Here is a 21,433-nt window from a genome sequence, read left to right as displayed (position 1 = left end):
AGGGCCTCAACTGAGGGCAATAAAGGTTAAGTAAGAGCCTGTTCAGGCTATTAGACCTCTGTGAGGACAATTGTTTTGACTCCATTGTAGGGAGATGGAGTTTCAGGGCCTCGGCCGCCCTCTTAATTACTGTGGCAAAAGATGTACTCTCTTCCGTTGGTGGTCCAGGCGGAGAAGGTGGTGGTCCAAGTAGAGCCACTAGTCAAGTATCAGGTGAGTTGTCCTCTACCCTGGCTTCATGCACATTCATACAGCAGTCACCGGTATCATAAGGAGAGCAGTCTTCCTCGTTCCCTCCAATGTCCTCTCCATAAGGCTAGCTCTGGTCATAGTCAGAGGCAAAATAGTTGGTGCAAAGTATGTGCTCGGCCACATGGTGATGGGCTTACAGTAAGATGCTGTATGTCACGTTCTGGGTGTAGCCTCAGTCGAGGTCGAGCTGATGCCAGCTCGGAGTCAAACAGATCGATTAGCCACAAATCCTTCTCCAGCTGCATTTGTGCCAGTGTTGAGGAACCCTCATCACTTCCGGAGTGGAATGACATTGACGCAGAGTCATATGACACCATATACTGGCTCACAAGAGAACTGCTTTCAACATTTCCAGATCCAGTCTTGTACCTGGGGATACTCACAAGGTGAGGAATGTTCATTAAAAGTATTCATCAGAAAGTGTATATTATGCACAACATTGTCTTAATCCATTGTTTTTGAGGTTCTGATGGCCATCACGTGTTGCCCAGAGATGACTGTTTCAAATGCCTCATATTTCACTTGTAACTGTTAAATCTGTTGTGAGCAAATCAAGGAAATTAAGAATGGGTGATTATACTTGACTTACACTTTTATTAATAGGCTAAATGTCTATCAGCCTATTCATAATTTCCTGCTGGTTCCCATATTTGTAAATACTTGAGGAATCTACATCAAGGGATATGAAACTTGCCTTATGCCCCCACAAATGAAAGGAGTCCACCAGAGCCCATGATACTAATTACAATCCAAATGGCAGTATTAAGCCACAATTGTGGTGTGACATATGCATGGATCTAAAGGACATTAGCAAAACCCAAAAGTGGAGCGTAACATAAGAGGAAAGGTGCATGTGCAAATATAAAGTTGTCCTGCCAGACTCTGATTAATGAGCTTATTACTTGTAGACCAACCACACGCATATTAATTGGCTCTTGAACCGTTTTTAGATAGCCATATCTTTTCTCACTGATAACTAATTCTAGGAGATGACATAATGGCCAAGATGACATCCTGGACAAGCACAGTTTACCATTTTTATTAATTTTGCTCCTATCACTGCTCAGCAATAAAGAAGAAAATCTGTAAGTGATTACCCATGATTAGGAAGATTGCAAGACTGCCCACGTTTTTATAATTCTAAACAAAACTCTACTACAAGTCCTTAAAGTAGGTTGAAGGTACATTTAATGGAATATCCCTAAATATACATATATTGATATATGGACAGCAACAACACTGTAATCACACTTATACAGTCAATAAATGGCAACAGCAAGTCCTTCTCTCGTTTAATGTTATTGGATAATGTTTGGTATAAGTAATCAAGATTGATTTTGACAATTATATCAATTTTGGCAGCACGATTAACTCCTAGGTAGACTAATGCTTATACAGCACATGTAGAAAAGAACACAGAAAAATGTATCCAAGGTCACAAGTTTTCAGTTATGTTTTCAAGAGAGGCAAGCACCTCAATAGAGAAAGAGGCAAAGACAGAAGTATTGTCCACAATAGCCAATATGATGAGCGCATTACAACCTAGAGTTACTGGTTTTATGCTTTCTGCTTTATTAAGACAAAAGAAGCAGACCTCAAGAGACAAAGCAAAGATTACTCTGAAGAGTGGGCAGGCATGTCGCATTGCCCTGACAATCTTAAAGGTTATGTAGCAGTTTCATAAAATTATACAATGGCTAATAGCGTGCTATATATTTGTTTGTTCCATAAGTTAAAGACTAAAGGAGCTGCTTCACCTTACCTTGCCTTCAACATTTTTAATTGACTCTGAAATGCCGTTTTTAATTATCACAGCTTTGAATGGCATTTTCTGCTAAGGCTGTTACTACATAACTTAATTAGCGTGGAGCAATAGATTGGTATAGTCAACCTTATCTATATGGGGAAAGAGGGGGGAACCCATGCAGTTCTACACTCACAAGTATTCCCTCCATTCTAACAAGACTCTTTGCTAGGAACCTAGCTTAGTCACTTCCATCACTATACAACAGGAATATTGGAGAAGCACCTAGTTCTGTCCCTGTAATTTTTAGGCTAGATGGTCAACTCAGCTTGGGTTAAGTAAAACAATATTCTTAGACACTTTCAATTATGAACACTTAAATCATAGGTACCAATTGGTAACTAAGCTGTTTATAAAATTCACAAGACACGTCATCCGAACTCCCTGCCATATTACAGAATATATCATCTATTTAATTCCATCCTATGTAAATGGAGTTACAGTATCTTCTTTTGCTATTTGGTTAACCTGACAAGATTGTTTTCTAGCTTCCAAATCTGGTGTTTTGATTTTATAGGGAGTTAACAGAACCCCAGAAATATTTTGTGAAACTTTTCTGCTGTATTCATAATGTTCCTGTGAGAAAATGAGTTGCTGGTTGACTGGGCTGTGATCCCTGGTCCCACAGCATCCACAATCCCTTGCAGGGTGAACCACATAAAGTCACTAAATGATTCTGTGCTTAACCATGGGTAGCCTGGCACAGAAAGCAATCATGCTTAACTTAGAGGAAATGTGTAAAGTATGTATGCAGCATACAAACAGTAATAACGTGAAAACACAAGAAAAATCCCAAAGCAATTCAGAAAAATAGAGTAAATTATAATACATTATTTGGCACCAAAACAACAAATATCCAATCAGTTGAACCTGATGTATGTTTTTTAAAACGTTTTAAGTGAACTCTAGTGCCTAAAAGATCAAAGCGTCAACTGCGGGCATCTAGTTGAGCGAAACTTCGTCAAAACCGAAAGTTAAAGCCGAATGCAATGGGGCACAGTTTGGATACAAGAAGTGGATTGGGCTTGTTCAGTGCTTAAATTATAATCTTCTATTTGGCGGACTTTCCAGCTCCAGAGGAGCAGGTGTCTCTCCTGTATTTCAAGCACCCATCATAAACTTAGAGACTGAAGATATTTTATGAACTAATGAATGTACAGCGCTATTATGTGCACCACTCTCCCAGGCACCTATATTATTTCTTATTCGGTCAGCGCTTACCTTCGGACTTTGAAAAATTCTTGAAGAAAAATGTCTGAGAAGGTAAAGGTCAGTGGGGCAAGGCTACAGGAGGTATCTGAGGAAGGAGCTTCATCGTCCATTGGCCTTGGGTCAAAGCTGCGGTGAGGATTACTACATTCGGACTTAGTTGCTGAAATGAAAGTCGAAAATCTCCAGCGGGGCGAGACAGACAGCTGTAGCCGAAGACAGTTCCACGAGGTTGGATACCACTTTGGCAAACTACTGCTGAAATGGATTTGCTGCTGCGGAGAAGAATGTAGCGGGAGAAGCCACAAAGTCAATCCGACTGGTGATGCATCTCGGGCGGATAGGAGAGCAGGTTATTCTCTGTCTCCTCCTGGTTCTCAAAGTGCTTTTTGGCCAAATTTTGTTTAAGTCCTCAGTTTTAGAAATTGGCCATCTGGGCACCTTTATCACCACAACCAAGGGTCAAGGACTGGCGGGACAACTCCTGGGAGTCACTCAGGCTGAGTCCAGGTGGGAGTTCTAAATGGTGGGAGCCTGTTTTGTCCCAGTGGCTCGGAACAGGAGGCCAGCAAAACTACCCCTTGGAGTCACTGCTGGTAGTTCTGGATACAGGTGTAGATGCAGGGCTAAACAGCAAGAGTGGCCTTTGAGGGATCAAGGCAGGCTCCAGACAACAATGCAGTCCTTCGAGGTACAGCAGCAGTCTGACTGAGAGCTCAGCAGGTCGGAGCAGCAGGCAGTCTTCTGAGAGTCATTACGCAGGTCCAATAGTAAACTGAAAAGTGGGTCTGAAGGTCCTAGTTTTATCCCCTGGTGCCCTTCTTCTGGAAAGTGTGAAAAGCTTCAGGAAAGGTTCTTTGAAGTGTGTGGAATTTCCTGACTCCCCAGCCGTTGCTCCAGGCTGGCTGCAGTGACAATACAGGGTCATTAGGTGCTTTGTGCGACCCCCACCCACCCCCCATTCAGTCAGCAGATTGCCCATTCAGGCACACCTAATCCCTTTCTCGTGTGACTGTCTGGGTGGAATTTACATAGGCTGTCAGCTACACCCAGTTATATGACCCAAGCAGGTTGTAGGCACAAAAGACTAAGGGCAGGACAATGCTAGTTTTCTAAAAGTGGCATTTTCAAAATTGAAATTAAAAATCTGACTTAAACATTAAAGGGGGTTTATCTTTACATTTCAGAGATGCCAATCATGACTTAACTACATGCTCACAATTGGAAATTGCAGCTTATTAAATGCAAGGGGTAGGCCACACAGTAGTAAAAAACTAATTTAGGAGTTTTTCACTACCAGGACACGTAGACCTTAAAAGTACATGTTCAACCTTTTAATTCCACACCACCCTGTCTTATGGGCTACCTAGGGTCTACCTCAGGAGTGGTTTATATGTAATAAAAGGAGAGTTTAAAGCTTGGCAAGAGGGTTTAAATGCTAAGCTGACTTGGCAGTGTGACAGTGCATTCAGGCTGCAATGGCAGGCCTCGGACATGTTTTGGAGGGCTACTTAATTGGGTGGCACAACACGTGTTGAAAGCCCAGTGATAGCATTTAATTTACAGGCCACAGGTATATGGTTTGCTGCTCTACAAGGGACTTATAAGTAAATTACATTTGCCTATCAGGTATATGCCAATCAAGCCATGTTTAGGGGAGTGAGCAAATGCACTTAAGCAGTGGGAAAGTGCACAGATTCCTAAAGCCAACAAAAACGATAGTCAGAAACAACTGGAGGTAAGTAGGCAAAAAGTTTGGGGGAAGACCACCCTAAGGCTGACAGGTCTAACAGTTCCCATCCACAGCCTTCATTTTGAGATTTTACTTTTTGTGTCACATATTTTAGCGGGTTATAAAATAATTGTCCTTATATATTGCCCATGCTCAAATAATTGATCTCTAAGTGACCTGGACCGTGCAGCCACTTTCCCTTGTAGCATATCCATGAATTTAGAGTACAGTAAGAGGAATTTATGTTGCGTGTAAGAGGCAAGTGAACCACTATGGGTTAAATATAAGTCATGAAGTATCTCAGGTTTTTTTAATGTTTAATCTAAGACACTATTGTTCTGATTTATGAAATTTAGGTGATTCAAATTTGCCAATTATGCATTCAAATGCCATAAACTTTCTACATTTAAGCCACAGTTTTGTTAAGATCCATACGCTGGTAAATAGTAATACTGGAATAGCTACATAATACCATTTCGCCTTCCCCAGTGTAAGAAGCTTGGATTGAAATGTAGATCATATGCCAGTTTCATCATTATTTGGGTGACCTTGAAGAATTTGAAGAAACATGTATTTCCCTGTGGTTTTCAAACTAGTATAGTAAATGTGTAAAATCACCATTGTGATTGAAACCGCTTATGAAGCTGAAACTGGTATGAGGAAACCTTTTTTTCCCGATTTACCAACTTGTATAGTAGATTTGCAAAGCTACCCAGGGATAGAAACTGCTAATGAAGATGAGTAGGTTTTCCATGTCACTATTTTTTTTTACTATACCTCTACCCTTATTCAATATGGACCTGATGTATCAAATGGTTTTATCCACTCTGTGTCAATCGGAAAAAGTGTTAGTACCTACATGCCTGTATGCTTCTTGTATAAACAAATTTCATCATGTTTGAAAGATCTGTCATAAGTCCTAATACTATTCTGTTTTCCTGCTGAATCAATTTATGTTACCGGGATTCATTATGATCACTGTTTAAATGTTGCCATGGACACTAGTTTATTTATGTGTCCCCTCTATTTAACCATATATACAGCTAACTCTTTTGACTTAATCTGCCACACATCTCAACATCAATTGTAACCCAACTCAGAGGATGTGATCCATGTATACTCCACACTAATTTATGAATGTTAATGAATATACTGAACTGAAAGAGATATGATAAAAAAAAGGAAAAAGGATGATGACCTATGTACATCACTAAATGAAAGAAATGCACTACCCAAAAGTCATTTTCAAAAGTTCAGTCATTATTTCATGCCTCTAGAGAATATCCTCAGCTTAGTTTACTAGTTTAGTTTACTACTGTCAGTGACAAGTTTAAACACTGTTGGCTCAGATTTCACATTTATTAGTGAGAAATGAAATATGCTTTCTCTGTTGACAAGCTTAGGCCAGTCTTCCTAAAAGAGTATGGCCTATATTGAAAACTTATTGAAATACTTTTTGATTTACTGTCTTTGTTTGTTAGCTTCTTTCGATTCTGAGATACATGATTCTGTATTTAATAGCTTTATCTTGCAAAAGCTGTAAGAGCAATTACTGGAGTTACAACTGGAATACAGAAATGTAGTTGGATCCATTATCGTATAGGTATATATATATATATATATATATATATCTCCACACATTTTTTATATTTTTTGCACTGTTGTACTGGTTTGTTAAATGATACGGAGATTCTTGGTCACAAAAAGCATTATTATATTTAAAGTTGGACCACTCCCTACTCTCCCGAGTCTGCCAACCTATTTCACAAAGATAAAGGTGCCTCAAAGGACACATTTTTTCCTGTGACTAATTTCCCACCTCTTTTGAGGTGCTGGTAACTGATCAATGATTTGCAACTGCAATTGTGGTTACAAACCATTTATACATACAATACCAAATCATATTTAGGAGGGGAAGACATTTTCCAGTTCCTTCTATTCAGTATGGGTTTGATTCAGTATGGGTTGGTAGCCCCATTTTGCAAGTTGGAAATGCTTTTCCAACCCTCAAAATGGTTTTGGTACATGCCAAAATGGGTTCAATATATACACCAAAAGGATATTTTATTGTTGCAAATCCTATGGTTTTGTTAACTACATGGTTTGGGATTGCAAAATGGCTTTCGGCAAGCAGCCCTAAATATTTTCTTACAGTCCAAATTTGCCTCATTTTAAACGAAGCAATTCAATTACATCTCCTTTTTCGTACTTGTGCATTAAAGGACCCTTTTCATTTACTTGAAAAATGAAAAAACCTAGAGTTTAATCCAATATAAAGATGGAATGTTTCTCAAATTAAAATATTCAACCTGGTGCCGATAGTTCATTATGTTTACTGGAATCAAAATACTACTTTGCTTAATACTACTAATACCACTCCACTTCCAGGCATAGAATCAGTATCAGTACTAGTACTACAAGTAGTACTACCAGTCCTACAACCATTGTTGGTACTAACAGTATTATGTCTAAAGATAAATCAACAACTACCTTAGAACACTGGAACTATACCACTTGCCCCAGGAAAATCTGTCTTGGACTTTTTTGACAGTTTTTACCCACAAAGTAAATGAAAGATAACCCTATGAGACAATAACTCAATGTAAAGGTTACTCTTTTCAATTCATTTGGTGGAAACTGTGGACAATCTGTTTGAACTCAATGAGCTGCCCTTATACTGTCTTTGAGGGTTGCAGAAGGGATGGCGGAGCCACAGAGGCTCACTTTTATAACTTTTGGTTTTGTAAGTGTGAATAATGCAAGAGCGTCTGTCTGGGCATGGAAAGCAGAGAGTTGAAGGAGGGTAACATATCCCACCTCACACCTGCACCCTTTAGGAAGCCAGCATGACCTGGGCCTTTATCTTTTTCGGCTCTCACTATACCCCAGAATGAGTGCTATCCACCAGCCCCTTATTAATAATGTATGTTATCAACATGGCTAATTGGGTGGGGCAGTGGCAATTTACCCTGGGTCCGGCCATTAAGAGGGATGGGTGGAGTTCGACTTTCTTTCCGACCGGCTCAAATGTGTTTTATTTTGCTGAATTGGAGGCAAGATTGTCCATATTATTGGAGTAAGTAAAGTGGATACTTTAAAGGCAGAGCCTGTCTGTATAATGAACACTGAGATTTGTACAGCTGTACGTCTGAGTCAAATTGTGTTCCATAAATGATTTTAAAATTTTTATTGCGCTATGTGAGCTTTCCATTTAATTAGGACTTATCGGGTCTAAGCATGAGCTCTTCATAATCTCTTTTCTAGCTTAGTCAGCCCATGCTCCTCTTATTACCTTGCCCTACTTTTCCATAAACCTAATGGTTGCTCTCGTACATCATAGGGGGCCTTTACGTGTGTCATCGCAAAAGGTAGTAAAGTAATATAAGCCTTGTTTTCTCTTCAGACCTCCAAAAAACACGAATATCCACAAAACCCCAGTTTCTACATGCAGATAAGCAGAGTAGGACTAGGAAAGCTTTCATAAGATAGTCTGTGATGGTCTGTATACGGTTCAGTGCAATCTTGAGTACCTGGAAACTTAGGACCCTGCTAGTGTCCCTCAATGACGGATCTTCAACTTGGATTAAAATGTGTAAACCAGCTAATTATACTAACGTATCCTGTTATTCACTTGCCTTCTTATGGTACAAATAGCAGCAATGTGAACTCAGAGCGCAGACAAGTTTTAAATCTGCTTACTTACAGACCTGCTCTTGTCACTGCCTTTGGCTGAGCCTGGAGGATCCTCGACTCCAAGGGGGAGGAGGCAGTCTGAGGGAAATTGCTCACACCATAGAACTGAGAACTAGATAGTGGAACTCAAAGATATTTCGTTCACATACATTTAAAACTGAGTCATATATTAACCCCTAGGTATTAACATTACGTGCATACTTCATAGTCATAGGTTTACAGAGCAGAATATGGTGGCCTTTCTTCTTAACCAATATTACAGTGGTCACTGAAAATCTGGATGCAGCTCCCGTTCTACCTTCTTGTGCCCTGAAGCAGTCTCCTTCCCCATGTCCCATGGGTTCCTTATTGAATTTCAGATAAAACTTTCTACATTATAAGTCAGGTCTCATTGTGTGGCTTTCCTATGTGACCCCAGTTGTCAAACACAACGTTAAAAGACGGCTGTGCCACAGGATGACTTCAGAAACCCAATCCACCTGGATATTCTGCAAGGGGACTACAGAGATCCTAGTTCCAGGATGCATACTAGGGATCTCTAGGGGATCTGTGGCCGCCCATGACAAACCCCTCTTTGTGCCCTAAAGTCTTGGAGCTCTGCGGTATCTGTAGTATCTTGCAATGGCCTGGAACTCTGCAGTAGCTCTGGAAAACCCCAGCATCTTCCACTAGTGACCACTAGCTGAGAGGTATGTCTGGAAAAACGACAGTTTCTCCTCTCCTGTAGCTCTGGTGTAGAACCACTGAACACCAGCCACCCCCCAGTTGCTGCAGCTTCGCAGAACTAGTCTGCCAAGCGGCCTGGACTCTGGTGCACTCCTAGGCAGATGCCACTGTGATTATGACTGAGGTGAATGAAGTCAACAAGCAGACAGACATACATGTATGAAGAACAAACAAACAATGTGTCCAGAGTATGGGGTGCTCCTGGGTGGCGAGGGAGCGTGGCTCGGTGGACTTGCTACTTACGCTGGATAAACGGAGAGTTAACGTGCGGTTGGGAGAGCCGGTGTTGGGTGTTGGCGTACTGTGCCCCATCCACTTCTGAGCCCCTTCTTACTGTGTTAAATATGTCAGTGAACCTGGCAGCTGAGGAAAGCAGACGGAGAGAAAAGGGAACGAGGAGAGAGAGAGGAACAAAGAAAAAACAACAACAGAATGAAAAAAATGAGAGCTAAAAACACGGACGAACAAGCATACGTACACTTACGTAGTGTGACCATATGGCTTCACATCAGTGGGATGCCACGCTTCCAGTCCAGGCGTTTCGTTTAAAAAAACCAAGGTATTTTGGGAGTTTTGCTTTTGGCTTAGAATAAAACCATTTCGACTAGAGGCACCAAAATACAGTGGCTTGCTAAAGGTAAAGCAGGGACTGTATACGAGTCCAGGCGACATGGAGCCATAAGGCCACCCTACACGTACATAGCAACCAAAAAAATGGTCAGTGAGGACGGTGGGAGACAGGGGAACCGTGAGGCACCGGGTCAGGCCAAAACGGTTCTGGATTTTGTTTAGTCTATCCGCAAAGGCATTTTGGGAGTTGTAGTCCTGGGCCTGGTCTGGGCTACAGATCCCAGAATCCTAGTGGGACTGGAACAAGAACATCCGTTTCCTGCAAACATGTGACCCAATGGGCAGGTGAACATTTTCAGACTCGGACTCCAAATAATGACAAAGACTTTAAATAAAAGGGGCAACATACTTTCACTTAACACATAAGGCACATATGGCCAGATCTACCTCCTGTCAACTACTCAGACCCGTGTTCTTTTCTCTGCAATAAATAATGCTTTATTGAAAAACAATTACAACAAAAAACAAAATTCTCTCGGTCACAGCTATTTTATCACCCCTTTTTGTACGAATGAATGGCCGTTCCAGATTTAATTATGAGTGCTCCCTACCTCTTTCACATTTGTTTTTCTACATCGCAAGGGGTCCACCATGAAATACAGTCCTAAAAATCAGAGCCTGCGCCTTTGCTGTTAATGTTCCTAGAACACTGAGCAAGCTGTCACTAGAAGGTAAAGTAAACTGTAAATTCCTTTTAGAATGAAGAATAAGTTGTGATGTAGAAGTTACAGTGACCTTTTCTAAAGCACCACGTAAGCTATGAAACAGGAAGCATGGTGATGTAAGAGCTTTTTCAGAATGCACAGTTAGTAATGGAGCAGCAGCTACGTTCCTTCGCGCCTTTTCAAGATTTGACGCAATCTGTGATGCAGGACGCTGCCGCTCTAGAATGTGATACAATCTGTGACAGAAGACATGGCGCAATTTATGAGCATTTTAAAATGCCAAGCAGTATTGAAGTGGCAGGAGTTTGATAAAGTATATCAAGCTATATTGTGGCCTAAGATGCAGGCAGATCCTCACTGCGGAACGTGGAATGATACTACAATCAGAATGAAGGTAACTAAATGCACTAAGGCCACGAAACGTATTTCCTGAAGCACAAAGGCAGGGTTCCTTAACTGCCCTTCGTCTGTTTGAGATCTCTTTAAGTGACGCCATGAAGATAATAATAAGTCGAGAAAAATATTTTCCTTAAAAAAAGGTGTGAGCATGTCCTGACATTATCTCATGTTAAAAACATGACAATCTGTAGTATTCCTCTAGCTGCACGGTACAATGAGATGCTTTTCGGAAAAGCTGATAATCACATACTAACCAACCTGAGTAAACCTCATGATATGGTTTGGACATGTAAAGAAAGAAATGGTAGTCTTTAGGGTGAACAAAAACGAAGATGAAGAGTGAATTTCGATATCTTGGTTATTTAAAAGATAACATGGATACCACTATTTTAGGCTCAGAACTCATCAATCACTTATGTTATGAATGGCCTGGATCGATTTTGGAGGGCGAGGCGAATGGAAAGCACCCCGTACCACGATTCACTTTCTAGAACTGTGACACTGTTTTCCAAATTTATGTTTGATGGTTACCTACATGTATATTTGACCTTGATAAGACTGATGGACTCCTATGGAAACATTGGGGGGTGGGGGGGGCTGGCACCTTACATGTCTCTAAAGTCAATCAGGTTGGGGGCTGGCTTGGGTTTCTCATATTGAACTACATTTGATCTTGTATGTAGACTCTGTTACGTTTTGTTGGCACCTTTTAAGGAGATAACAACTTCAAATTCCTGTATTAACCCAAGAGAGATTACCTAGGCTTTGGTGGTTTCTGGATAGGCCAGGACACAAACATTTTTTAGAAACTAAATTAAAACAAAAAAAACAAAAAACATAGCTTAGTTAAGCGATGCACACTTCACAATCTACTGAACTGATATCAATTTAGTAAGATTGTGTTTAATATAAGCAACTTTTATTTTGAGCACATGGATATTCAATCTTATTTTGTGATGGCAAATAAACTGGTGACTCCATATAAAATAATCCCCTTCAAACTTGAGACAGGGCTGGGTGAGATGAGGTGCTGGCACTGTGATGTGGAAAGCCACATATTAGCTCTGTAGTTATAATTTTAAAATGTTTTCTTCCATTGTCCATTTGTGAAAATATTTCAGGTTTCTCTCATGTATCCCTTGCTATGTGGATGAAGTGTGTTTATGGAACTCAGAAAACCTGACTTACTTATGAAACTAAATTATACTCAGCATGGCTCTAATGTGAATGATTATTTCAGCTGCTTTCAAAGTATTATGTTTTTGGCATTTTATTTGTTATTTTTTAGCGCTGATTGTGGTGCCTACATTGAGGATGCGGAATAATAACGAGTGAATTATGGTTACGTTATGCCATTCCAGGGATCCGGTGACAAAATGCTACCATACACTGAAAGTGGCATTAGATCATAATACACATGATACCTGCTATGTACGGTTTATGTTGCATGTTTATCTTGATGCAGCTTACATAAAAATGATTTTCGGATGTCTGAAGTAAAAACAACATCTTTAAGTAGATTCATTCAAAAATGGGGTCTGGTGTAAAGAGATGTGGAAATGAGGTTTGTCAAGCTAGTGTCTGCAAGCTACAGCTAGCAATGGACGCTGGCTGCAATTAGAATGATCAGGTCTTGTTTATCTTTCATTAAGAGGATGTTAATCAAAGTATAATACTGAAGATCAGCAGTGTGGTTTGGAGCTGCCTTTAGCTAAATGCAGTTTTATGCATAATATACTATTTAGTTGGAGGGAATGAAATAAGACTGAGACTAACAGAGTAATTTTGACCTTGCGGCTAGTCCACCGGCTTGCCAGGTTGGCGGAAGTCTAGGCTTCTGCTGTCCTGGAGGAGAACCACTCGTCAAATTTAGAAATATCAGCAAGCAAGCAGGGCTCTCTGTGACTTCAGAGGAGCTGCCGGTCTGGTGGCTCCAATTAAGGTGCCTAACTGTGCAGAGTAAGCAAGACCTAGGTTTGTTGCATCTGCTCGACAAATGTTTTCGTTATCAAGAAACAAACTGCCAAGGTGGGAGTTTGTTTCTTGAAAACAAAAAGACAATGGTCGTGATGCAGAGTGTCAAGACCATTGTTTGAGTTCCCTGTCCGCCTTCTGGGGCAGGGGAATCTAGTCACATTGCCCCTCCCTGAATATGGTGGGGTGACCTTCACTATGACTTGGTGGCCCAGTGGGGGACAGGCCATCAGTTCCAAGGCTTACGTCTGCGGAGCCACCTGAGGCTTCACCAGTGTAAACGAGGTGCTTCCCCCACCTCCAAACGAGGCAGACGAACTGTGAGTTTAGTGGAGCGGGAGCTCTATCAGTTTACAGAGAGAATCCTGCTATACCAGACTCTAAAAAATGCTTCTTAGTGTTCCTATTGTATGATATCAATAGTTCACAGGAAGGATGTCACATCCACAAGTTATGGAAATGAATTTACGGTTATGACATTGCTGTGAAACGTGGACACTGAAACCACTTCGTTTTGCGAATGAAAAGCTACCAAACATGTAATATACACACATATAAATATTACAAAGTTGACACTGACTATGGCAAGTAACACTTCCTATAAGAAATGGCGTGTTTGATTTGCTAATAATTTAACAAAGAAAATTGAAGGGTTATCCCTTCCTCTGTGTACGAATTTCATTGTATGGTCTAACATTTGGGAGGCCGAGGGTACCCAGATTTTTTCGGCTTCTTGCTCCTCATTGTGAAATGTAGCTAATAATTTTACCACTGTTTAACAAATCGGCAAGAAATTTGACAGACGTTTGATTCATACAGATTATATTCTTTATATTAGGTGTCATGCAGATTGGTCAATCGGGAAACAATTCAAGGTGTTTTAAAAGTTATGGTTCCCAGTCCCCTTCAAATGACTGCCCTAGCTACAGCAAAAACTGCTGAATGGGCTTACAACAAATTTGACAATAATGTAACGCTTTACTCATAATTGTGGTGGGACGAAACTCCACTAAGTAGTTGTTGAGATATTTACTTCCAAGGATTAATCTTTCATATATAGTGAACGTTTATTCACAGGCTATCAATGTGTTTGGATTTAAAAAGCATCATGCCATTAAAATTAAAATAAAATATATATGCATGATGCAGTATTTTTTCATCTTGCCAAGTTCATTATCTGGATCAACAGACCCAAGCAGTACGTGTTGTGGGCCCTATTACATGTTGCAAGGGTTCCACACTTGTCTCTAAATCCAGTGGCGGCTCCTCCGCTATGGCAGAGGAATGTCGTCCCCCCCCTCCGCCAGCAGCAGTGGCAAAGCTTTAAAAAAAAAAAGCGATAATAAACAGTTTATTATCTTTTTATTTTTAAAGGGGAAGGACCATGGAGGGATGATAGCATGGAGGGGAGTGGTGTGCACTCCCCTCAGTGCACCTGTGTGTTTTGTTGACCGTATCGGGCCACCAGAACACACATGCGCACTGTGCTCTCTCCAACCCGGCACTGTGTTGCAGGGTTGAAGAGAGCAGGCACAGGCTCCCAGTTTGCCTGGGAGCACCAAGCCAGGGCGCTCCAGTCAATCTTAACATTGCTTTCATGCAGCGTTAGGATTGGCCACAGGGCAGGCTGGGAGCCTGCAGTGATTGAGAAAAGAGGAGCGGCACGGCGGGCAGGCAGGTAAATTTTTTTTTTAATGTAATGTTTGTTTATTTTGTCCATCCCTGCCTTGCGCCAGCCTGCACTTTCACCGCGCACCGAGCCGCGACTGTCTAAATCCCACAGTGTTAAACAAATTTGGAAGGATACCAGCTGAGGGCAGGACATCCTTGAACACATGACAGGATGTGATAAGATGTCAAAGGGCAGAACCTTCAGATGGGTGAAAAATTTGCTGTGCATCTCTTGATTTATTGATTCTTGCGTAAAATGTGCAAATACTCATGGCTGCCATTTTGTGAGGCTCCAGACCCATGGATGGTTACAGATTCAGCACATAAAAAATAAATAAGAAAAGGACGGTTGAGTGGATAAGCTCGTGCTAGGAGCACATTCCCCAATGCCGGGAAGGACGTTTGTTTTAAGATGAAAACATATAGTTCATCAATAATTACACACAAGATCTATGGCTCTAAAAGGACCACTGCAAATCAAAGGAGTCTGTGTATAGTAACAACAATAATAATAATAATAATAATAATAATAATACTAATGATAGTAAACAAAGCAAAGCCACAGTGCTAAAATGGGCACCAATGGGAAGAAGACACGGTTATCCTCAGTCAATTCACACAGCCCAAGGCTTGGGTATGTTTAACAGAAGGGTCTGGGGGCATGGTGGCTAAGCACATGGCCAGAATCTGCACTCAGCCTAGAACTCAATGTTAAATACTGTATGGAGCAGTTGCTAGGGTCAAAGGAGCTGGGTTCAGAGCCTGGCTGTAGGCCAGACTCTGCACCCAGGGCCTGCCATGGATATTTTGTATTGACTGGAGCAACATAATGGGGGCCATTATGACCCCAACGGTGAGTATTAATGTGGCAATAGTTCCGCCAACAGGCTGGCGGTACATCCCGCCACATTATGAGAACGGTGGGATGGCTGCAGCCAACCGACACTTCCCCACTCATACCGCCATGGCGGTATCAGCCGCCGGGCCAGAGATGTCAATCTCCAGCCTGGCAGACGGCACAGTACTACCGGCAGCATTATGAGTCTGCCTACCACCATGGTTTTCGTGGGGTTGGTGGTAGGCCCTATCGGTGACAGGGAATTCCGTTCCTGTCACCGGTAGGTGGCTCCCCCACACCCCCAAACACTCACCAGAAGCCCCCCTCCATCCAAAAACCCCCTCCACCCCCTCGGGGCCACAAACACCCCCTCCGATCAACACACACACACCCCCAGCCCCTCCGATCCACAAACACCCCTCCACAAACACGCCCTCCGATCCACAAGCACACCCCACCCCCTCCATCCACAAACACCCCCCACCCCCATACACGCACACACCCACAGACACACACACAACTGACCCCACAGCCAAACACGAACACATCACCCCCCTGCCCCCACCCCCACCAGTCACAGCGCCCCTCACCCCACACCCACCTCCCCGCATACACGCAGACACTCACACGCACCACGCATACACCCATTCACTAAGACTGCCATACACTCATTCATACACACACTGCATACATGCATACTTACTGACACACATTCTTACACATTCACACTGACATGCAGACACACACTCACTTCACCATTCTTACATGCATTCACTCACACACATACAAACATGCAAACTACACAACACACAAACACATTCGCACATGCACTCACACACTCAGACACACACACACACACATAACACCATCACCCTCCCACCCCCTCTTCTGTCAGACATCCGACTTGCCTTGTTCGGCGAGGCGGTCGTCCGGCAGGGAATGAGAAGGGGAAATGCTGCCGCCAGCAGCGCCCCGCTAGCAGAACACCGCCAGGCCCTATGAATTGTCATAATAAGGCTGGCGGCGTTCTACTGGCGTGACGTGGTGGTGCTGATGGTAGCAGTGCCAGCTTACCACCATCCGCCAGCATGATCACTGCCGTATTATCGCCCTTCTTGTGGCGGAAGTCCGGCAGTGATCATAATAAGGCGGACGGATGGTAGCCACCGAGACAGTATTTTGGCGGCCATCATTGCGTTGGTAGGCAGTTTTTACCACCAAAGTCCAAATGACCACCAATATGTCTCGTGGTTCATACGCTATAAATAAAAAAATACTAAAATAAAAAACAGCAAAACATGCTAATGTAGCTGTGACACAGCAGTCAAAGTTTACAAAGAGTTAAGAAAGGGGCAACACAGCAGAATCCGTTATATTTATTTATTACTTTAGTTATGTGAAGTGGCTTCTTGTGGGATGAGCTGGCAGTGACTCACTAAGAAGCAAAAATAGAGAAAGTGCATTTGTGTTCTAGGTCACAGTTTGGCAAACATTCTTGGGAAAGAGTTTTTAAAATAAGTACCATATTAAATGACTAAAATAGACCAGCACTGCCTCTCAGTCAGCAATCTGCAGCTAAAAGGGCTACATAAACTACTGTTCTGTAGGCCAGCACAGATTGTTAATCTAATTAAATATAGAAATGGCAGGCTGCTGAAGTTGCTTACCTCTATTACAGGCTTGACACAATCAAAACACTTACACAACTGATAATAGCGTCACAATGCTTAGCTTTTGTGGCAAGTAGCTAGCCCCAATGATTAGCAGTTATCCAGGCTTACATTTTTATAATTTATAAGGCAGCCTACATGTCCCCAAAGCCTAACATCTAGCACAGTTGGGTTGTAAAACTGTAAGGGTGCATGGACATGCGTATATCAGTTAAACATGTCAGATTCAAACAATGCATGACAAACAAGCTGGTTACCAGCAGAGCTCAGCTGACTTACCCAGGCTAATTTTGCACTTCATTGAGCTGTTAGACAGGTTGGTAACCCATAACTCAGAGCTGTTAGCCATGCTTTTTACCCACAAACAACGAGTCCTAGCCAGGCCGTTTAACAGTGTGTAGCTTTCAGACAAGCAGGTTGTATGCACACACAAACTCTTCATGACTGTTAGCCAAGCCAGTTACTCACACTGTTGTGCCATTATCCTGGCAGGCTACTCACATTGGGAAGGTACAGAGTTTGGGACAGAGGGAACCAGAGGGGTGATAGATCTGGGGGCAACAGGCCTGGTTGCTTCTGCCTCGGGGGTTGCTCTTTTGGCCAGGTTTAGAACATCACTTAACCTGGCAGCTGGAATAAAAAAAGGAAGGTAAGAACAAGTAGCGGAAGTAAGAATCAGAAGGCACGAGAGTGGACTCAGAAAACACAGCAGATACGAGGGCAGGCTAAGCGGCAAGCAAATATTAGATTGGTAACCTGTGTAATATTAGCCCCTTCAGCCATATGTGTGGGACATACACACTACTTCCTTTTCCTGTCTTTTGCAAAACTACTCTTCTTTGCTAGGGAGTGAAGTATACATTATAGACATGCTAGAGCAGATGTGACCAATAATGCCTTGTATGAATAAAGAGGCTGATGGTCTAAGAATACAGGAGTTACGACAGTGAGTAACTTTTATCTAATCTTAAATCACAGTCATTTTAAGGATTATTCCCATTCATGAAATGTAATGGAATACAGCCTGGCTTACATCCAGCATACATAGACATACCAGATGTTCTATGTAATCAGAGACATCATGTTCCAGCTCTCGGTTGTCATTTAAAATACAGTGCATTCTGGGAATTGAAGTTGCTTCATCTCAATTGAATGAATTAGACTAAAGTTTGAGATTACAGAAAAAAATCCACTGGAATCGAAAATGGTGCCTCAAATAATATCGAGCTATTTGATAAACTTAAGCCTACGGTCTTAACCTAAAATATTATTAAGCAGGTCCTGACTTAAATGGGTGTCAACCCTGGATCCATTCATCTTTGAAAGCAGACGCTAAGGAGTAGAAGACAATGCTTGCATGGGCACATAAAAGAGTTGTGCTGAAATCAAAATGCTTTTATGTACTACAACAATTCCTGAGATGGAGGGCAATATCACTGTTTTTATGCAAAGTAACGCTTCTAAAGCTTTGTTTTTTAGCCAGTTAAGTTGGAAAACTGTACTCTAAATGAATTAGTTTAGGACTTTTTTTTTTTTTTAATCTCTTTCTGGGTACTCATTCCCTCCACTCACCCAGTGTATATAATGCTGGTACTGAATTTTTGGGTCTGCTTTTACCTTTCAGTCCATGCCTGTAGGTATCTCTGAATTATGAAGAGTTCTTTTAATCCAGAAGATTATTTTGCAAAAAAGGTGGTGAAAACAATTATTCTGTCCAAAAAAATTAAAAAGTAGCTTTTCTTTATTTATTTTTATTCTTTTAAACAGGAAACGGCTCCTGGGACATATGAGCCTCCAGCTCCCTTACTCTATGAGATTAATTAATAAGAAGACAGTTCTCTGAGTCACTAAATTGATATAAGCGCTCAAAGGGTTGTGTGATGGGCGTATTTAGAACCACATTCTTTCCCAGTGCAGGATGAGAGGTACTTAATGGGGCAAACAATATTGATTGGCCTTTCAAATGTGAACCTTGACTGGTAACAAGTATAGTTAATGGCTGGTAAATTACAAGAAGGCTTATTTTACAGAAGAGATAGGTGGAGGGTTGAGATGAGTAACATGTTTTAATTTTTACTGGATCGTGATCACTATACTTGGGCGTATTGACATCCAGCGTGAATAACATTTTCTTGCTATTTATTGGGCATTACTTGATATAAACTGGTATCACAGGTTTGAACGACTTGTGCAGCAGAGCATATTCATGGCCAGTGCAGGATAGGAGTTACTTATTGGTGTAAATAATCTCACTGGATCTTCCAAATGTCTGATAACAACTAAGGCTTGTAGTAGGTATAGTGAATGGCAAGTAAACTACAGCATGGCTCATTTTAGAAAAGCGCCCAGTAGTAGTCCAGTTGATCAAAGAGGCAAGTAACCTGATTTCATTATTACAAGATCATGGCAAATATGTCTGGGTTTACTGACATCCAAAAAGATTAACTACTTGTTGGTATTTAGTGAGCATGCTTAATATAAGCAGACACCAGTGGTTTGAAAGGGTTATGCGCAGCGACTGCTCCTCTGTTATGGCGGAGGATCGTCACACCCCCGGCTCTGACCTTGCAGAGGGAAACGTGAAAAAAATGATAATAAAACAATTTTATTATCATTTTATTTTTCTCATGCTAGAGCCAGTTGAGTCTAGGGCGGGGGGCTCAGGGGGGCATGATGACAGCAGGTGAGCCTGTTGGTTTGGCTGGCTGTCCAAGGACGGACAAACCGACATGTGACTTAGATTTCTCCACCCGGCTGTGCTGAGCAGGCAGGTGGAGAAGAGGCACAGGCTCCCAGGCCCCGAGTGAGCGTTAAACCAGCCCGCTCAGGCCAATCACGGTGCTGCTCTCATGCTGGGAAACAGTATTACCCGCATGACAGCAGTGTCTTCATTGGCGTCTTGAAACCTGCGCAGTGTGTATCAGCTCTTGGGGAATCGGGAGTCGGGACTGGAGTGGATGAAGACTGAGATGGTGGCCAGCAGCAGCAGGTAGGCACTTTTTATTTTTGTTATTTACCCCCACCCCCCTGGCTCCCCAGAGCCCCCCGCCCAACCACTTATTAATAGCAACCGCCGCTGGTAATGCGGTAGACCATTTAGAACCACATTCATATCCAATGCAGAATTTGAGCTGCTTGTAAATGAAAACAATTTCATTAGACCTTGCTAGAACCACTGGTCATCGCTCTGATCAAGGCACATGAGGTGTGAGACCTTAAAGTCTTGGATCCAATACACAGAAGTCTTGCTTCTTTTCTAAAAGTGAGAAACACTTTCCTTCATAGCTAGACTACAAAACGACCCCAACTAGGGCTCACATTCTAAGTGTAAGAACAGGGGCAAATATTTGCTACTACAGGAAAACTGTCAGCTGTGGAGACATAAGAACAGGAGAGTCTAATTCCGTGGAATTAGGACAGTAGTGCTGGGAAACAAGATACACAATTGGCTTTGAAAGTAACCCCACTGGGGGACCATGAAAGCAACTGCCATGATGTGATGTCTCCTGAAGGTATTACTGCTGGCTAGTAGCATAGTAGCACGGTCGTCAGCTAAGACTAAAGCTTGTGACTGTGGTGTGGTGGAAGCCATTCCTGTAAATAAATTAAAACTTGACAACTTGTAGACTGTCCGTCTGAGGGCTATGAAGAGCTTTAACGCGTTCAGAGTGACCATCAGTGCTTCTTACGAAGGAGGAGCGTGCATTAGTCAGCAATGGAAGTATGGTTGGACTTGAACATTTTTAGCATGTAACAGCCCCAGAAGTGGCACTAAGACTATTTTAAACACGCAGGAGGTTGGACCTCCGCACTAATGGCAAAACCTAGATCTGGTTATGACAAACTCCAGCTAGAAAACAGCTAATGTTGACGACAAACTGGGACGTCGAAATCTGGATCTTAAAAGTCCATGGATGACAAATGTTCATCTGAAGTCACCTGCAAAAGTTTTTTCAGGACTGCCTCTTTCTTTAAATAGTTCACACGTGGATGTGTGCCACTTTCAGGGCACATTTAAGCGCTGTACTTCAAAACAAGAAACAGAAAAAAAGAATACTTCTGTTTCTTCTGCTTCTGGAGAGGAAGCACACATTTGTGGAGCATCTCTTGAATTCGTGATTGATGATACTATGATTTTCTGAGAATCCTGGGAAGCATGAGCCTTCAGAT

General features: G+C 42.0%; 1 protein-coding gene across 29 annotated transcripts in view; it reads right to left on the bottom strand.

Annotated features, from left to right (window-relative positions):
• Positions 1-21,433, bottom strand: part of CAMK2B (calcium/calmodulin dependent protein kinase II beta) — a 704,764-nt gene that overhangs the window by 38,699 nt on the left and 644,632 nt on the right. For 10 of the 29 annotated variants that reach the window (XM_069214288.1, XM_069214292.1, XM_069214290.1 and 7 more), the window contains 2 exons: positions 17,765-17,893; positions 9,660-9,779 (listed from right to left, as the gene is read on the bottom strand). The exons of 12 other annotated variants lie outside the window; for them this stretch is intronic. In XM_069214288.1, coding sequence (XP_069070389.1) covers positions 9,660-9,779; positions 17,765-17,893 — 249 coding nt within the window. The remainder of the gene's footprint in view (positions 1-9,659; positions 9,780-17,764; positions 17,894-21,433) is intronic. 7 more of the 29 variants (XM_069214303.1, XM_069214305.1, XM_069214306.1 and 4 more) reach the window with 2 other exon arrangements.

Source organism: Pleurodeles waltl, chromosome 11 (genome assembly GCF_031143425.1).
Source record: "Pleurodeles waltl isolate 20211129_DDA chromosome 11, aPleWal1.hap1.20221129, whole genome shotgun sequence".
Classification (NCBI taxonomy): domain Eukaryota; kingdom Metazoa; phylum Chordata; class Amphibia; order Caudata; family Salamandridae; genus Pleurodeles; species Pleurodeles waltl.
This window is presented reverse-complemented; position numbering and strand designations above follow the sequence as displayed.